The 18283-nt window shown below is 49.6% G+C and overlaps 1 protein-coding gene across 2 annotated transcripts in view; it reads left to right on the top strand.

The window, feature by feature from the left end:
- The window catches only part of NUP93 (nucleoporin 93), a 73659-nt gene that overhangs the window by 48675 nt on the left and 6701 nt on the right, over positions 1-18283 (top strand). For both annotated transcript variants that reach the window (XM_033157461.1, XM_033157462.1), the window contains 13 exons: positions 677-766; positions 1722-1861; positions 2947-3079; positions 3958-4115; positions 4557-4722; positions 5318-5411; positions 11905-12096; positions 13408-13534; positions 13677-13749; positions 13946-13990; positions 15055-15171; positions 16579-16697; positions 17903-18020. In XM_033157461.1, coding sequence (XP_033013352.1) covers positions 677-766; positions 1722-1861; positions 2947-3079; positions 3958-4115; positions 4557-4722; positions 5318-5411; positions 11905-12096; positions 13408-13534; positions 13677-13749; positions 13946-13990; positions 15055-15171; positions 16579-16697; positions 17903-18020 — 1572 coding nt within the window. The remainder of the gene's footprint in view (positions 1-676; positions 767-1721; positions 1862-2946; positions 3080-3957; positions 4116-4556; positions 4723-5317; positions 5412-11904; positions 12097-13407; positions 13535-13676; positions 13750-13945; positions 13991-15054; positions 15172-16578; positions 16698-17902; positions 18021-18283) is intronic.

Raw genomic sequence — 18283 nt, 5'->3', positions numbered from 1 at the left:
ATTATAGGAAACAGAATCAGACACCTGTCCATGAAGCTCAGTGTTGTCTCCACTGACTGGCAGTGGCTCTCCAGGGCTTCAGACAGGAGCCTTTCCTCAGCCATCCCTGAAGGTGCCAGGAATTGAACCTGGGAACTTCTGCATGCAAGACAAGCGCTCTGCCGCTGAGCTAAAGCCCTTGCATTCTTCCACACATGAGGAGTGAAGTGGGAGCAATCGAGCATCATGTAGCAGCACAAGGCTTGTTCCACATGAACCACACTAAGTCAGCAACCTGGACTTACGCAGATATGGCCATTGTGTCACCATGTGAGCATGTACTTAAACACCCCTTACGTGCCCGCCAGCATTTGGTCCTCCTATGTTGTCCTTAGAGATATGCCATGTGGAACAGCGAGAAATCCTCCCTTGCTCCTTACCCTGAGGCCTGCCTGGGGCTTTAGAATAAATCTGGCAGAACATTTTGTATTCCTCTGTATCCCCTGATGCACCATTGCTGCAAGGCAATGAAATGGGGGCACTTGCTGGCAGGAGCACTTCCCCCAAGACCATGTGATCTGGAGGGGTGTTTCAGATTCTTCTGTGGTTAGCAGGGAGGGAAGGGGTTGGAGGGAGAAAGCACTGGGGGGAAGAGGTACTTGTGCTAGGAAGCTGCTTACTCTCAGTTTGTTTTCAGATATATGTTTATAACGAGAAGATTGTGAATGGATACCTGCAGCCCAACTTGGTGGACCTTTGTTCTTCTGTAGCAGAGTTGGATGATAAGGTACTGCCTGTGAAGTGAGCATAAGGAGATGCTCTGCTTGTGCTCAACTGAGCTGAGCAGCCTGCTGACGGAGGAAACACTGGCTGCTTCTTCCAGATGCCCATAGATAGCTGCATATAGGCATTTTTGCGTACAGCAGTGGTTGGCAACATTGGGGGTGGGGCGGTAGGCATCTTGATCCAAATTCAAGTAACCTGGTATACTAGCAGAAGCCAGCAAAGGACTGCCTCCAGCACCGCAGTGCTCGCCGCCATGTCTCTTCCCAAAATCTTCTCTGGAGGTTCACAAGGCGTGGGGGAGATGGGGGATTATTCATCCAGGCAAGCAGAAATGCTTGTGCTGATGGAACGATCATGTTAGCACATCATTGAACTCCATCCCTTGTTTTGGGGGACACTGAACAGACTCTAGTGCCATATGGTCTACTAATCACACTGTAACTTGTGAGACAACGGACACTACATATAATACTTGGCTTTCTGGAAGCTGCATGTCCATCTCACGTTAGATTTTTCCACTCTTTGGGAAACATTTTCCAGCAAAAATTAGAGAGAGAGAGAATTCCCTAGGGTATGGGCCATAAGAGTACAACTTAATTTCAGCTGCTTTAAAGCCTTTATAATATATTTGTAGCCTTGGAGCATTGGTCTTCAACTCATGGGTTAGGGCCCACTACCAGGTTGTGGCCTGATCTAAGGTGGATCACAACACTACCACTAGCATCATATGTACAGACATGGCAACAATAAAGCAATATGTCCTCAGACGAGTGAAAACATTGAAGACTACTATCTTAGAAAAATAAGGATAGTTAGTACTATCAGCAACAGTCAAGTGTTCCTGTGAACCGTTACCACGTACCCTGCCCATTTTAAATGCCATTCTCATGAAGATAAGGATGCAGCTTCTTTTAGTGGTAGCTTCTAGTCATTTGACCTGTTTGTTTGTTTGGCAGAACATTTCTGACTTGTGGGCTATGGTGAAGCAAATGACTGATGTTTTGCTGGTTCCTGCAAGTGATGCACTGAAGGTCCGGACAAGCATGGAAGTGCAGATGGAGTTTGTCAGGCAGGCCCTCCAGTACCTCGAGCAAAGGTAGTGCGGCAAAATAGTTAGAACTCGGGAGCTTTCATTTGTTGTTACAGATGCCTACAGATGTAATAGTGCTTCCGAAAGATATACCACCCATTCATATATTAACTGAAAATGCAATGCAAGGAAGATGTATACATGTAACTGTTTTTTCTGATCTGCCCTTCACATGTTGTGCTTTCATACCCAAGTGTCCTCTATAAGCGTTGCCACCTCAGTACCAAAGAAAGTAAACTTGGAACAATGGAACATTGTTGCAATATCTGATCCTGGGTGGGTGGGTGGTGGAATCTTCCAGCATGAAAGGAGGCCGACTGGAACTGGGATCCCTTTAATGGGTGGAAGGGATGAACCTTTCACTCATGTCCTTCCCCCAATAGCCAGGCTGGGTAAACTATAGCCGTGCTCAGTGCACTCACGTAGCTGTCACCACACCTCTGGAGACCCCAAAGAAATAACCACAGCGGGGAGCAGGGGATAGCACCTCATGTACCTCTCTGCTCCCCAAGACCAGATTGACATACTTTTCAGAACAGAACATTGAAACTAAAGAAAAAGTTCAATCCAAGTGTAGCTAGCCTATCTCAGCTGCTTATAAAAAGGCTTCTGGAAACCTCAAATATGGAATAATCTCATTGATGGGCCAGTGCGATTAGGGTCACAGGACTGTGTAACAACAGCCTGCTGTTAGGAGTTTAACCATCAGGGTTAACCAGCCGACCCCAGTGCAGTCCCAGGACAGAGATGGGAAACACTCAAGATGGCCATAAACTGGAAATAAGCCACCCTGGTGAAAAGAGCGACATTATTCGAACTCGGGGACATGACTGTTTCATTTGCTAGGGAGAGACTGTTTCATTTGCTAGGAACAGGTTGGGGACAGCCAAGTTGTGCAGCACAATCCCCTCTCAAATGCTATTCCTGTGGTTTGTATACTCACCATAAAGCTGAGTGGAATCCATCACCTGGTGTAGCTCATTAAGGTGGAAAGTGTAAGCATATATTTAAATACTTCTTTAAAACTATGTTAAGTAAACATGGAACTGTGTTTGATGTATTATGAATCAGAAATGGATGGTTCCTTGCAGTTACAAGAACTACACGTTGGTGACAGTCTTTGGAAACTTGCACCAAGCCCAACTGGGAGGGGTACCTGGAACCTACCAGCTAGTCCGCAGTTTCCTGAACATCAAACTCCCAGTGTCTGTCCCAGGACTCCAGGTAGGTATCTCCACAGCCAAGGTGTTCTGCCATGACTGTATTCACCCATTCAGATCATTCTGGATCTCTTAACCCATGCATAAATTTGGGGGTTGGGTAGGGGGTTGTCATGTATGCCAAGAACAGAGCATGAGAAAGGTATCTCTTTGCAGTTGCTTATGGGGCAGGGCTGTGGGTAATCTAATCTTTAAAAAAAGAAAATATTATGTGTTGTATTCAGTGGTGTTCTCCTGTGAACAGCAAGGATATCTGAATCCAGCAGAAGTTTCAGTGAGTGGGAGAGGCAATTTTCATTGCTTCCTTCTGAAGCTCCCTTTGGCACCTTCCAGACTGTTCCACAGCATCCCCCAGCCCTCCAGAACCGATTGTGTGTCTGTTGTGGCGGGTGTGTATGTATGTGCAAGGGTAGTCATGTTTTCCTCCAGGTATTTTGGATTCCAAATTCCCTCATCCCTCATTGCTAGCTGAGACTAATAATAATAATAATAATAATATTTCTTCCCCGCCCATCTGACTGGGTTGCTCCAGAACATCTGGAGGGCACCATGTCAGCTACACCTTGTGTACAGAGGGGCCTGAAATCTGCTAAAATTCCCTTCCTCACTGCCATTCCTGGTAGGCTCAGTTAAATTAAAGATGCTTCCATGAATGTACAAAGGAATATCTTGCATGTAGAAATCTAGCATGTCAGGAATGCAGCAATGCTACCCAGTTCTCCATGCACAGGGGATTGTTTTGTGTGGAAGAGCATTCAGTCATTACCTGCAGCCTGAAGCAGGACATCCCAAACATAGGTTTCTCACCTGTGGGAACTGGACCATAATCACAACATCAGGAAAGGTTTCCTCTCTGTTTTACCATTTGTCTGTTTTCTTTAGGATGGGGAAGTAGAAGGTCACCCTGTTTGGGCAATAATTTACTACTGCATGCGATGTGGTGACTTAATGGCAGCCTTGCAAGTGGTGAATCGAGCTCAGCACCAGTTGGGAGAATTTAAAAGTTGGTTCCAGGAATACATGCACAGCAAAGATAGAAGGTACTGTGGTGTCTCAAAAAGAGGCCAGGAAAGTGTGTGGGATGGGTCAGGGAGTCTACTCTGAAGTGCAACCCAGAGTTGCAAGGGAGTTGGGAGCTCATCAATCCATCCTACTAAGGTTTTTGCTTGAACTAGTAAACCCTCATGAATTCACAGTCTTCTCGGCTGGAAAGGCTGATGTTAACATTGCCCATTTTCAGTTGCACGTGGCAAGTTCAGTGCTTTAAGTTTGTGGATACAAAGCTGTTGCTTTTTTGCTCTACTGGGCTCCTTACACCTACATTACTTGCTGCACGCACACAGTGTTGGATGTTGTGAGCAACACAATGCAGGGCCAGTGTGGGTTGAACAATGGGCGCACTGGTAGGAGGGGCCTGTCTTGTTGTGGGCCGTAAGCTGGATCACAGATCCATTTAATAACTTGCCTTTCTTTTATTGTAGATTGTCTCCTGCCACTGAGAACAAAGTTCGCCTCCACTACAGACGAGCCCTGAGAAACAACACCGACCCTTACAAAAGAGCGGTTTACTGTATCATAGGACGCTGTGATATTGCCGATAACCACAGTGAAGTTGCTGATAAAACAGAAGATTATCTTTGGCTAAAGGTAACGGTGGCTTCCTTTCAAAGTTTTAGAGATAGCGCTGCTCACTACACTTCCAATTTCCCCCCTCACAGCTACATTTGAACACTGCCTTGCTCTGGAGAATACCCTCTTATGTATCCCAGCTCCCACCAGCTTGTGAGTTGCAAAGGATTATGAGAACTGTGGCCTGCTGTGTTGCCAGGTCTCCAGGGGCAGTCTTCTTCACTCTGTGCATTTGGGCAGCAGGTCAAAACAGCCTTGTTTAGGTGTGCTTTTTCTGACTTCTGATATGCTTCTTTCCAAATTTTGTTATTTTTTGTTCATTTTGAGGGTTTTTCTTTCCTTCTGCTGAAGTTTATTTGTTGATAGATTGTGTTAGATTTTACTTTCCACTTAGATGTGTTGTATTAGGTCAGGCATAGGCAAACTCGGCCCTCCAGATGTTTTGGGACTACAACTCCCACTTGCCCGTTTGTAAGAGCACATTTTGTTTGCATGGATGGTTTACCTGATTTTATTCTCATTGGTGTTTGCTTTTCACTTGTTTGACTTGAAGAGAAGCTTTTTGTTGCATGCAAAGAAAGCCTTAGCATCACTTTCTCCCTCTTGTGTGTAGCTGAACCAGGTGTGCTTTGATGATGACGGCTCCAACTCTCCCCAAGACAGGCTGACATTGTCTCAGTTCCAGAAGCAATTGCTTGAAGATTATGGTAAGTTAACCCAGAGACTGTGAGTGAGTGTTATTTGGAGTTCTCTATATGTATGCATGCCTGGTAGTTTTTGTAAAATAAAGGCAGTGTAAAAAGTCGAGACCCTGAGTTAGAACTCCCATCATCCCTGACCACTGGTCCTGCTGGCTAGGGATGATGGGAGATGTAGAGACCCAAGTTTGAGCAACATTGAATTATAACCATGCACTGTGGGTTAAACCACAGAGCCTAGGGCTTGCCGATCAGAAGGTTGACAGTTCGAATCTCCACAACTGGGTGAGCTCCCATTGTTCGATCCCAGCTCCTGCCAACCTAGCAGTTCGAAAGCACATCAAAGTACAAGTAGATAAATAGGTACCGCTCCGGCGGGAAGGTAAACAGTGTTTCCGTGCACTGCTCTGGTTCATCAGAAGCGGCTTAATCATGCTGGCCACATGACCCGGAAGCTGTATGCCGGCTCCCTCTGCCAGTAAAGCGAGAAGAGCGCCGCAACCCCAGAGTCGTCCGTGACTGGACCTAATGGTCAGGGGTCCCTTTACCTTTAAAAGGTGGACAAGCCAACTTAAATAGTTAAGGGTGCCTGAGAAATTGGTAATTCATGACTTGAATTACTGGCATGTGAATCTAACATTACTAGTATTGGTGTGATGGCCTGGGAGTCAGACTCTGATGCTGAACCTGAGGGATCCCAGCCTGCACAGGATTCCCCGCCTCCAGAACCAGCTGAGCCGGGGCCAGGGCTTGAGCCTGAAGGATCCCCACCTGTGCTGGATCCCCAGGTGCAGGCATCAGCAGAGTCTGCTCTGGCTCCTGATGGGAGGGAGGACCCATTGCCTGCAGGTGCTCCACTCCCAGCCTCTGCAGAGGAAGCTGAGGCATCCCCTGGGTCCAGTAACCCACCAGCCTCTCCTGAGCTACAGAGGCTCAGGGCAGAGAGGCGAAGGGAGTTAAGTGTCTGCAGGAGGAGTGCTCGCCTCCAGGCCCGGAGGAGAGGCGAGTCTCCGGAGGATCGGGACTGCCCTAAGCATAGGGCCAGATAAAAGCCAGCCAGACCCAGCCCAAGTTGCGTGAGCAACTTAGTTGCAAGCGTGTGCTCAACCTGCAACCTTGTGCCTGAACCTGCCTTGGACCTTGACCTGCTCCCTGCCTTGCTCCCCGCCGGATTGACCTCCTTTGGACCCCTAGACCCAGGACTGGACTTGGACCTCGCTTCATGGACAAACCCTTGGGGCCAGCACAGTTTGCTCACGCCACACCCGCACTCCCCCTTCGCTGGGGTGCGTTCGGGAGGAACTAGTAGCCATGGCTGACCAGGCGGCTGCGCTAGTGGCATTGGCCCAGGAGAACCAGGCCTTGACCCACACCGTGCAGCAGCTAAGCAATGCGGTTACGGCGCTTCAGCAGCGTTTGGATGCCCTACCGGCTCCTGGGGCCGCCGCCCCAGCTCCTGGCAAGTACCCAGTGGCCCTGCCAGAGAAATTTGATGGGTCCCCAGCCAGCTTTCCCATGTTTCTCGCCCAGGCCAAGCTGTATATTCAGGGGCGAGCTCGGGATTTCCCTGACGACCGCACCAAGGTGCACTTCCTGATCAGCTTGCTGAAGGACCAGGCGGCCAAGTGGGCGTTGCCGCTGCTCCGGCAAGACTCCCCCTTGCTGACAGACTATACGGGGTTTTGCAATCATCTGGAAACCACGTTCGCCAACCCTCAGAAGGGGAGTCAAGCCAATCGGGCAATTCGGCGGTTGAAACAGGGCAAGTCCACAGTGGCCACCTACGCCACGGAATTTCGGCTGCTGGCGCAGGACTTGACCTGGAACGACTCTGCCCTGCGGGACCAGTATCTCGAGGGACTTTCAGACGAGATACTGGATCAGCTGGCCACGTTGGATCGCCCTGCCACACTGGATGCCCTCATCCAACGGAGTCTGCAGATAGACGATCGGTTGGAGGACCGTCGCCAGGCCCGGGGCCGCCGGCACTCCGGGCTCCCGGCGCCGGTGCTTCCCTGCAGTTCCGTGGCCAGAGCTGAGTCATTGGAGGAGCCGATGCAGCTCGGGGCAGCGCGGCCTCGCCTCTCCCCCTCGGAAAAGACTCGGCGTCGGGAGGGGAACCTGTGTCTCTACTGCGGTGGGAGTGGACACTACGCCCGAACCTGCCCTGAGAAACGCCAGCCGCAGGGAAAACTGCCAACCCCAGTAGCCGATGGCCCAGGCTACCTGGGGACCCAAGCATCGCATGATGGGCCCTCACCAGTGGAATTGCAACACCTCATGATACCGGTGCGTCTATACCCCCCCGGTGGGCCCTGGATTCTCACCCACGCTCTGGTGGATTCGGGGGCAACCCGCTCCTATATGGACTCTGCCTTCGCCACTCAGCATCAGGTGCCGCTTCAGAACAAGCCGGAACCAGTACAGGTGGAGGCAATTGACGGACGGCTCCTACGCTCGGGCGCTGTTACTCGGGAGACCCAGCCCTTGGTCCTGTGCTACCAGCAGCACCGGGAGGTGCGAACCCTGGACATTGCCACCATGCCCCGGTTTCCCCTGGTGCTTGGGATGGACTGGCTGGAGTCACACAATGTTCAGATCGACTGGGTCAATCGGACTGTACGCTTCCCAGACCCGGGTTCCCGTGCTCAGTCCGAGTTAGTAGCAGCTGCCCCCATGGGGCAGGCTGTGTCAACGCTCCCTGCCGTGTACCAGGACTATTTAGACGTGTTCGAGGAACAGGGAGCAGACAAGCTGCCGCCTCATCGGTCCTTCGACTGCGGCATAGACCTACAGCCTGGGGCGCCCCTGCCTGTGAGCCGCCTATATTCTCTTTCGGAGCCAGAGCGTGAAGCCTTGCAGGACTTCCTTCGCAAGAACCTGGAACGTGGGTTCATTAGACCCTCTACCTCACCCACTGCCGCTCCTGTACTCTTCGTTAAGAAGAAGTGTGGGGAGCTTCGCCTCTGCCATGACTACCGGGCCCTGAATAAGATCACCATCCCAGACCGGTACCCCTTGCCCCTTATTGCAGAATTGCTGGAGCGGGTGCAGGGGGCGCAGATGTTCACCAAACTGGACCTCCGAGGGGCCTACAACTTGATTCGGATCCGTGCTGGGGACGAGTGGAAGACTGCATTCGGGACCCGGTATGGGCAGTTTGAATACCTGGTTATGCCGTTCGGATTATGCAACGCGCCCGCCGTGTTTCAACGGTACATCAACCACGTGTTCCAGGACTTGCTAGACAAATACGTGGTGGTGTACCTAGATGATATTCTGATTTATTCCCGTGACCCAGCCCGTCACGAGAGTCATGTTCGGTCCGTGTTGCAGCGCTTGCGGGAGCACCGCCTGTACGCCAAGCTCAGCAAGTGCGAGTTCCACCAGCGGTCAGTGGACTTCCTTGGACACCGACTCTCCCCTGACGGGGTGCAGATGGACCCTGGGAAGGTGGCTGCGGTTCGAGAGTGGGCAGCGCCCCGGAACCGCAAGGACTTACAGCGGTTCCTAGGGTTCGCCAACTATTACCGGACCTTCATTGCAGATTATGCTCATCGCACCACCCCATTAACCCGACTGCTGCGCCCCAAGACGCCCTTCTCCTGGGATGAGGAGGCTGAAGTGGCATTTCAGGGGTTGAAAGCCTGTTTCCAGAGGGCGCCGATTTTACAGCACCCTGATCCCTCTCGTCCCTTCGTGGTGGAGACTGATGCCTCCAGTACGGCTCTCGGTGCCATCCTGTCTCAGCAACACGGACCCGATGCGCCACTGTTACCCTGCGCTTACTACTCCCGGCAGCTCCTTCCGGCGGAGCGTAACTATACCGTGTGGGAGCGGGAACTACTGGCCATCAAGGTGGCCTTTGAGGTCTGGCGCCATCATCTGGAGGGGGCACGACACCCGGTGGAAGTGAGAACAGACCACCGGAATCTGGAGTACCTCCAGACCACCCGCAAGTTGAACCAAAGGCAGATCCGGTGGGCGCTGTTTTTCTCCCGGTTCCAGTTCCGGATCCGCTACATCCCTAGCTCCCAAAACCGGAAAGCGGATGCCCTGTCCCGGAAACCCGAGGACGTCGCAGACACTGTACAGCAGGCAGTACCGACGACTATCTTACCACCAGCCGCATTCCTGGCCACTCAGGAGGCCAAGCCGCTGCAGGCTCGGGTGCGAGAACAGCAACGGGTCGACGCTTGGGCACAGGAACGGCTCCGGGAACTGTCTGACGGGTCATGCCCTCGATATCCTGGGCTGGCCCTGCACCAGGGTCGTCTATACATCCCACCAGGACCATTGCGGGCTGAGGTTCTCCAGATGTCCCACGATGCCCCAGCAGCAGGGCACTTTGGGCGGTACCGGACCACCCATCTGGTAAGCCGGGAGTTCTGGTGGCCCCGCCTGAAGGCTGATGTGGCACGCTATGTTGCTGGTTGCGACGTCTGCCGGCGGGCCAAGGGTCCTACCGGGCGACCCCCCGGTCTGCTCCAGCCATTACCAGTCCCACCGCGTCCCTGGCACACGGTCTCGCTGGACTTTGTGGTGGACTTGCCCCCATCTCGTCACTGTACCTGCCTCCTGGTTTTCACGGACCATTTCACTAAGATGGTGCACTGTGCCCCCTGCCCGTCCATACCCACAGCTAAGGAAACGGCTCAGCTGTACTTGCAGCACATCTTCCGCCTGCATGGCCTGCCCGAGCGTGTGGTTTCTGACCGCGGCGTCCAGTTCACATCCCACTTCTGGCGAGCCCTGCACCAGACCCTTGGGACGGAGGTCTGTCTATCTTCGGCCCACCACCCGCAGACCGATGGCCAGACGGAAAGGGCAAATGCGGTGCTGGAGCAGTACCTCCGGTGTTACTGCAGTTTCCAGCAGGATGACTGGGTCGATCACTTGCCATTGGCGGAGTTCGCCTACAACAATGCAGTGAACGCCTCCACCCAGCAGACCCCGTTCCAGGCCTCCTACGGCTACCATCCTCGTTTGTTCCCGGACGTGCTGCCAGCTTCCGCGGTCCCCGCAGTGACAGACTGGCTTCAGGAGCTTCAGTCCCAGCAACAATTATTGATGGAGCAACTGCGCCAGGCCAAGGACGCATACAAGGCCCAGGCTGACCGACATCGTCAGGAGGGGCCAGAACTCCATGTTGGCGATCGGGTGTGGCTCTCTACCCGTCACCTGCATCCTTCTCGGCCCTCACGAAAGCTGGATGCACGGTTTGCCGGCCCATTCACCATCACTGCGCAGGTGTCGCCGGTGGCGTTTCGCCTCCAGTTACCTCCATCGCTCAAGGTTCACCCAGTATTCCACCGGTCCCTACTTAGTCCAGTCGCCCCGCCCGACGAGTTCCACCCGGACAATCCACGACCGCAGCCAGTTTTGGTTGAGGGGGAGCCTGAGTACGAGGTGGAGCGCATTCTCGACTCACGATACCGCAGGGGGAAGCTCCAATACCTCATTGACTGGAAGGGGTATGGGCCTGAGGATCGTTCATGGGAACCAGCGGGAAACGTCCACGCACCTGCCTGCCTCCGTGATTTCCATGCAACTTACCCCAGCAAGCCTGGTCCGGCCCCTCGGTTGAGGGGGAGGCCTGGGAGGGGGGATGGTGTGATGGCCTGGGAGTCAGACTCTGATGCTGAACCTGAGGGATCCCAGCCTGCACAGGATTCCCCGCCTCCAGAACCAGCTGAGCCGGGGCCAGGGCTTGAGCCTGAAGGATCCCCACCTGTGCTGGATCCCCAGGTGCAGGCATCAGCAGAGTCTGCTCTGGCTCCTGATGGGAGGGAGGACCCATTGCCTGCAGGTGCTCCACTCCCAGCCTCTGCAGAGGAAGCTGAGGCATCCCCTGGGTCCAGTAACCCACCAGCCTCTCCTGAGCTACAGAGGCTCAGGGCAGAGAGGCGAAGGGAGTTAAGTGTCTGCAGGAGGAGTGCTCGCCTCCAGGCCCGGAGGAGAGGCGAGTCTCCGGAGGATCGGGACTGCCCTAAGCATAGGGCCAGATAAAAGCCAGCCAGACCCAGCCCAAGTTGCGTGAGCAACTTAGTTGCAAGCGTGTGCTCAACCTGCAACCTTGTGCCTGAACCTGCCTTGGACCTTGACCTGCTCCCTGCCTTGCTCCCCGCCGGATTGACCTCCTTTGGACCCCTAGACCCAGGACTGGACTTGGACCTCGCTTCATGGACAAACCCTTGGGGCCAGCACAATTGGTTTAATAAATGTTTATAATTTTATAAATGGTCAACCACCTTGAACATTTTCAGGCAAGGGGGTTAAGCTATAGATAATAATATTATTGCTTCCTCTGGTACTTTACTTTTTATTTTAACTTTTTTTTCTAAATAATCATTGGTCAATTTGGTGCAATGCAAACAATGTTCGATTTTGTGACTAGTTTCCTTCAGCTTCCCCTGATTAAAGCACACCAGTGTGCTGTGTCAGGCATCATCCACGCTAGCTGTGAAAATACCTAACCCTTCATTCTTGTGTCTTTCTTTAGGCGAGTCACATTTTGCAGTGAACCAGCAGCCATTTCTCTACTTCCAAGTGTTGTTTCTGACGGCCCAGTTTGAAGCTGCCATTGCTTTCCTCTTCCGCACAGAGCGCCTGCGCTGCCACGCTGTTCATGTTGCCTTGGTCCTCTTTGAACTAAAGCTGCTCCTGAAATCTTCTGGACAGAGCGCACAGCTTTGTGAGTCTGGATTGTGTTTATCCTGCCCTTTCCCTATCTCATTTGTATGCTGCACAGAATATAAAAGAAACCATCAGAGCAGGAGACTGCAATATGACAGAAATTTGTAAACAAAATTAAGTGTTAGCTTAAAAAAATGGATTAATAGCTTGATTGCAAATGAGAAAATGTGCCCAGATCAATGAAATGCAGATCTTTTGGACCTAACCTGGTTAGAGAAGGGACACAGTTCAGTTCTCTCAGTGACCAACCAGATAAATGCTTCAGGGAAACCTACAGTCAGGATATGTGAGCAACTGCAATTTCCACACGTAATCCCCAGCAGCCATTATTCAGAGGCATTTACAGTGGTGCCCCACTAGACGAAAATAATTCGTTCTACGAATTTTTTCATCTAGCGGTTTTTTCGTCTAGCGAAGCGGCAATGACAGCCGCGCTCCGCTAAACGAAAAAAAAAGACGAAAATTTTTCGTCTTGCGAAGCAGCCCCATTGACTTTTTCGTCTTGTGGGGCAGCTTCCGCTAGACGAATGCCGTTCGTCTAGCAAGTTTTTCGTCCAGCGAGGCATTCGTCTAGCGGGGCACCACTGTACTGCCTTTGGCACTGGTATTAGAACACAGCAATCATGACTACTAGCCATTGGCAGCTTTATACTACATGCATTTATCTAATCCCCTGTTAAAACTCTCCAGGTTGCTGGCCATCACTACGTCTTAGGGCTCTGGGTGAATAAATACTTCCTTTTACCTGTTACGAGTCTTCCAACATTCAGCTTTATTGGATCATCTGTCCACTTTCTCTACACCCTTTATGATGTTATACTCCACTATCATGTCCCCTACCCAGCCCCTCCTCACCATTTTTCTGTGCCAAACCCCACCAAATACAGCAACCTTTTCTCCTAGGAGTATTGTTCCAAGGTAAAGGTAAACGGCATTTCTGTGCTGTCTGGCACTCGTCACAGTGTCCCGTTGCACCAGAAGCCATTTAGTCACGCTGGCCGTATGACCTGAAGCGAGATGAGCACTGCACCCCATAGTCAAGTTTGACTAGACTTAACCGTCCAGGTGTCCTTCACTTTTATCCTTTACCTTATTGTTCCAACCCTGCAGTGATTCTTGGTTGTCCTCTTCTGAACATTTTCCAGCTCTACAATTCTTGCCCTTGTTGGTCCAGCCCTTTGATAAAGTTCCTTTATTCAAAGTGCTTGCCTGTGGTTAATCCCTGCAGACATACTGAACATCTTTCATATGAATGCTGCCTTGGTTGGGGGTAAAGAGAGATTCATCTGCCTGTCCCTTAACTTTTCAGTGAGCCACGAGGCAGGTGACCCTCCTGCCATCAGGCGCTTGAATTTTGTCCGCCTGCTGATGCTCTACACCCGCAAGTTTGAGTCCACTGACCCTCGAGAAGCCCTGCAGTACTTCTACTTTCTCAGGTGGGCTCCTGTAGCAGCAACTGGAACATTGCTGTGGATTTTATGAAGGCTGGGGTGTTTTTTTAACAGCTGTTGTGTTAAAAGCAAAGCAGGAAGCAGTCAAACTGTAGTGCATTTCTTCCTTTCTGCTCTTCTTTTGCAGGAATGAGAAGGACAGCCAAGGGGACAACATGTTCTTGCGCTGTGTGAGCGAACTAGTGATTGAGAGCAGAGAGGTATGCCAGGTTCCAGTTGCATATTGTCCTTCCTTAGTTTAGGGTGGAAATCACCCTTCTTAAAAAGGAGCTTCCAGTGCAGCAGTGGAGCCCCATCACCAGGGGTGTACAATCCTTAAATCACAATATTGCAGTCATCCCTCAGAGTGTTAGCACACCCTCCTAACTTTGTTTTGTTTTTCCTTTTCATGGGTAGTTTGATATGATTCTTGGAAAGCTGGAGAATGATGGCAGTAGAAAAGTAAGTTCATATATAATGTTTCACACACACCCCTCTCCACTACTATTTGAGTGCTGGCTTTAATTATTGTTTTTGCAGGTTCCCTGTTGGTTTTTCAGTATTGAAATTAATCTCTCAATCTTAAACATGGTTATGGTAAACCAGGGTTCTTCTTAACCCAGGTTCTAAACTACAGTTTCAAATCTGTCCCGGTTAACCTCAACAGCAGTTACAGTGGGTGTCATAATTCCCAAACTTTCCAAGGCCTACAGAGCAGCCTGTTTCTGTGCTGGTCTTGAACCACCCAAAAAGCATCTTCTTGTGCCTCAGATAAACACATAGATTATTCAGACAGCTCAGCATTACAGGATGATAGAAAGAAACAATCAGCACAGGTTAGGGAACTAAACCCAGAAAAAAGGACAGGTGTGTTCCTTCAGCCTTTTCAGATTCCTCATCAAACCCCTCCACCTCCTATTAGTGAAGGGCAAAGAAAACCAGTATGAAGGGGCAGATCAAGAGAAATCCCCTTCCTCCTCATTCTTCTGATATCCCACCAGGGAAAAATGTGACGTAGGTGTGTGTGTGTGTGTGTAATAGTTTCCAGCTATGGTTCTCCTAACCCTAGAGACTTACTCAAAGGGCCTGACTGTAATTTAAATCAAATACTGCCAACATAATCTGTCCCAGCGGTGCCCATAATTCCACCTTTCCCAGTAGCCCCAGCAGACAGAGACCAAAGTGTGATTTTGGAATCAGAAAGGGAGGAAAGGCAATGGCATTTGCTTTCTGATACTGCCACAAGATTGTTAACAATTTTAGATTACAATCTGAATCTAGGCACAAAGTTGTGTATTTATATGTACCTTTAAAATCCATAAATAAGAATAAAAGGGGGGGAGCATGGAAGGCAGGGGGAGAGGAGGGAATCTCTATATTTTCCCAGACATAATTTACAAATAAAGTTAGCCATAATCTTGCATACAAAAATGTTGCTACCAGTTGATAAGACTCATCTAAAAGTTTATAGTATTTCTGTTGTCCAGGTATTTTATCTCCCTTCTTTATTTGTATTCTTTCATCAGCCTGGAGTGATTGATAAGTTTACTAGAGACACCAAACCACTTATTAATAAAGTTGCTTCAGTGGCAGAAAGTAAAGGTCTCTTTGAAGAAGCTGCCAAACTTTATGACCTTGCCAAGGTAAGCAGGTTTTCATCACTGCTGGCCAAGAAGCTCGTTTAATTTTTAGATCAGTAAGAATTAGCTAGGAGGCATTGTGGTCTCTGGAAATGTGATCTGAATTTACAACACTAGAGCCAGCTGCAGCCTCTGAATCAAACTATGCTTAAAAAAAATTCTTTAGTTATCTGGCGCTGTATGTTTCTGGCCTTTCAAGATTCATTCTGTGCACCACTCTGAATAGTTAATCTTTGTAGAAAGGTTCACAAAATTGGACCACCAGATAGTAATATCTGGTTAGTAATGGCAATGTGTAAGTTATCAACTAATTAGCAGTTTAGCCATGTCAGATTGAAGAATAGCAGAGCAACACACAACAGTTATCTGAGCACTACATGAAAATTATTGCAACAGTGTCAACTCAAAGGGGTTTTATTTAGATCTGTTTTTCCTCCAACATCAGCACCCCTCCCAATTTCATATGCCAAACTGCCTTTGAAGCTGGATTAGCTGCTCAATGGAAAGAAGGTCAAAAGTTCCACTGGGTTAGTAGAAGTCCCTCGGGTGAGCCAAAGCAGCTCTTTGGACTCCAGCCTCATATATGTATTTTGCTCAACTGTGTGCTAAAAATAAAACAAAATTTTGCACAATCCAGATCCTGTGCAAACATGAGCTGGAGTTTGTGATCTGTATCAGTTGCGCAGGTTGAACACATCTGGGTAATTTCTCAGATTTTTCATAGGCTGTTTTGGCATAATTATTTCTGGTTCAGCTTGAGATGAGAGGGACAAGGGCACTGAAGCCCCAGCCACTGAAATTCCTACTCAGCTGCTTCTCTGTTTTCTGAGACTTCACCAGACCTAGGATGAGAAAAGGACAAGAAATTACATTTGTTTGTTTATTTTTTAGTGAAAGTGGAGGCTGTCAGGCAGCAGAGCAGTACTACTACTCCTGTGCTGTTCTTCCACTCCCTCCAAAGGATGATGCCATAAATCAGGAGCCAAGAACCCCTTTTTTCCTAATGAAAGTTGTATTCCCTCAGGGCTAATCTGTTGGAAGTCAAATGCTGTCATTAGGGGCAGAGGCAGGAGTGCAATAAAAAATAGACAGAGGGCCCACATTTCTCTCTTCCATTTCTATCACACACATGCATGCACACACACACATTTTCCACCACAGGAGGGCCGCAGGTTCCACCCCTACCACAACCCAAATGCCTTTCTTAAGACTTCTTCCATATTCTCATACATTGCTTTTGCTGTTGAAGATCTCAGTTTTTCTTGGGAGTTTCTACATTTTACCAAAAAAAAAAAAAAAAAGTCTCCCCGTGTCCCCTACCCTGGACTCCCTTAGTTGTGTGTCTTTGAAATGTGTCTTCTTGTCTCTGGGCTCTGCAGTTCTTCTCTTCCATGTTTGCACTTTCCTCAGAATCCAGACAAAGTGCTTGAGTTGATAAACAAGTTGCTGAGTCCCGTGGTCCCTCAGATCAGCGCTCCTCAGTCAAACAAGGAGAGGCTGAAGAATATGGCACATTCCATTGCTGAGAGGTGAGAGAACAGCCTCCAGGAGGGGAACTGAGTTTCATGACCATGGTCACTGTAGCTTGAGAAATACCTTTAATGATGAGTTTGTTGAAAAGACACATGGCTTGGATGTGTCCCACACTGCTTTTTGTTGCTGTGCATTTTCAGCATTCAATCCTGCATGCTTGCCAGGTTTGTGTGTGTGTAAATGTGTTATAAGTATGTATAAATTTATGCAATTATCAAAACTGGAGAGGAGAAAGTCCACAGGAGAGTGAATCTAGAAATATAATCTGAAGTTTTATACTTAATTCAGTAATTCTCCAACTCCGTTCTGGAATGAATGAATGAATTAATTAAAGGCTTTTGTCAGTCCAAAGAGCCTACTCACAGAGGAGGAGGTTCCCACACAAGCTGTGGAAAGCCTGTGTTCTCCTTCAGTGTCCTGGCTCCTCCTATTTATTTCACCAACAGACATGCAAATCAAGCTAAGTTTCACCCCTTCTGGTGGGAGGAGCTCCCTGTCAAGTTCTGATCCTGCCTGCTCCCCGTAGAGTTGCTGTGCCCCTCTGTCCCCTTGCCCACTCCATTGCCATCAGCTGAGAGCGGGGGCATTCCAGAGTTATATTCTACACGTGTTGCATGCAGTAGATCACAAATTCTAACATTTCTAGCTAAAAAAAAAAAAGTCAGAAAGCAGGTGATGTGAAACAGTCAGTACAGGATAGACCTGGCATAAAGTAACTTCATGTGTTTCTCCCTCCCTTGGATCAGCTGGGTAGGGTGGCAACTCTAGTTTTCTTCACCATGGTTGTGAGTTGATCTGCAGTCCCCAAGCAGGTAACCCATTGAGCAGGGGTGGTGCAGAAGGGTGTGTGCGTGACACAGCTCCAGCCTAGGGCCAGTAAATCCAGCAGCAGAGAGACTAGAACTCCCTGGCCCTCCTGTCAGCTTGAAGCCATGAAGTCACTGGTTGGCCCCTGGGCAATTCTCTGTTATTTCAACCTCAGTTCCTCCCTCCAGGGTGCAGTATGGAGAGAACAAGATTAACTCTCCTTACAGGGTTGCTGGAAAAATTGCTGAGAGAATGTGTGGGAAGCAGTTTGAAGCACTATGTAAATGCAGAATATACTCATTCTAGGGGAAATGTCCTTTCCTGAAAGTTCAGCTGCCTGCAATTAGAAAATGTCTCAGATGGAATGTGACTTGTTTTGGTTTGGTTTTTTCAGATATAAAGCACAGGGAATAAGTACAAAGAAACCCATTGACTCCACATTCTACCTCCTGTTAGACCTCATCACCTTTTTTGATGAATATCATGCCGGTCACATTGACAGGGCCTTCGATGTAAGTTTCATGTTTTTTGTTTGAGAAGATAAAGCTACTGGGATCTGCAGTTCGACGAGCCCAACAAGGAACCTGTAGATAGCCTTGGACACTCACAAACAAGGCATGATGGCGATGGCCATTGCCTGCTGGTTGCTTTTCTTGGGATTCTGTGCTTATGTAGCCCAAGAAAGCTGGTGATGTAGAAAGAAAGGGGCATTGGGACTCCAGGACTGGGAACTGTGAGAAAATTCAGTGAGCATGTAGCAGGCAAGAGAGCAAGC

The sequence above is a fragment of the Lacerta agilis genome, chromosome 8 (assembly GCF_009819535.1).
Source record: "Lacerta agilis isolate rLacAgi1 chromosome 8, rLacAgi1.pri, whole genome shotgun sequence".
NCBI classification, from domain to species: Eukaryota; Metazoa; Chordata; class Lepidosauria; order Squamata; family Lacertidae; genus Lacerta; species Lacerta agilis.
The sequence above is the reverse complement of the archived record's forward strand: the minus strand, read 5'-3'. Positions and strand labels throughout refer to the sequence as shown.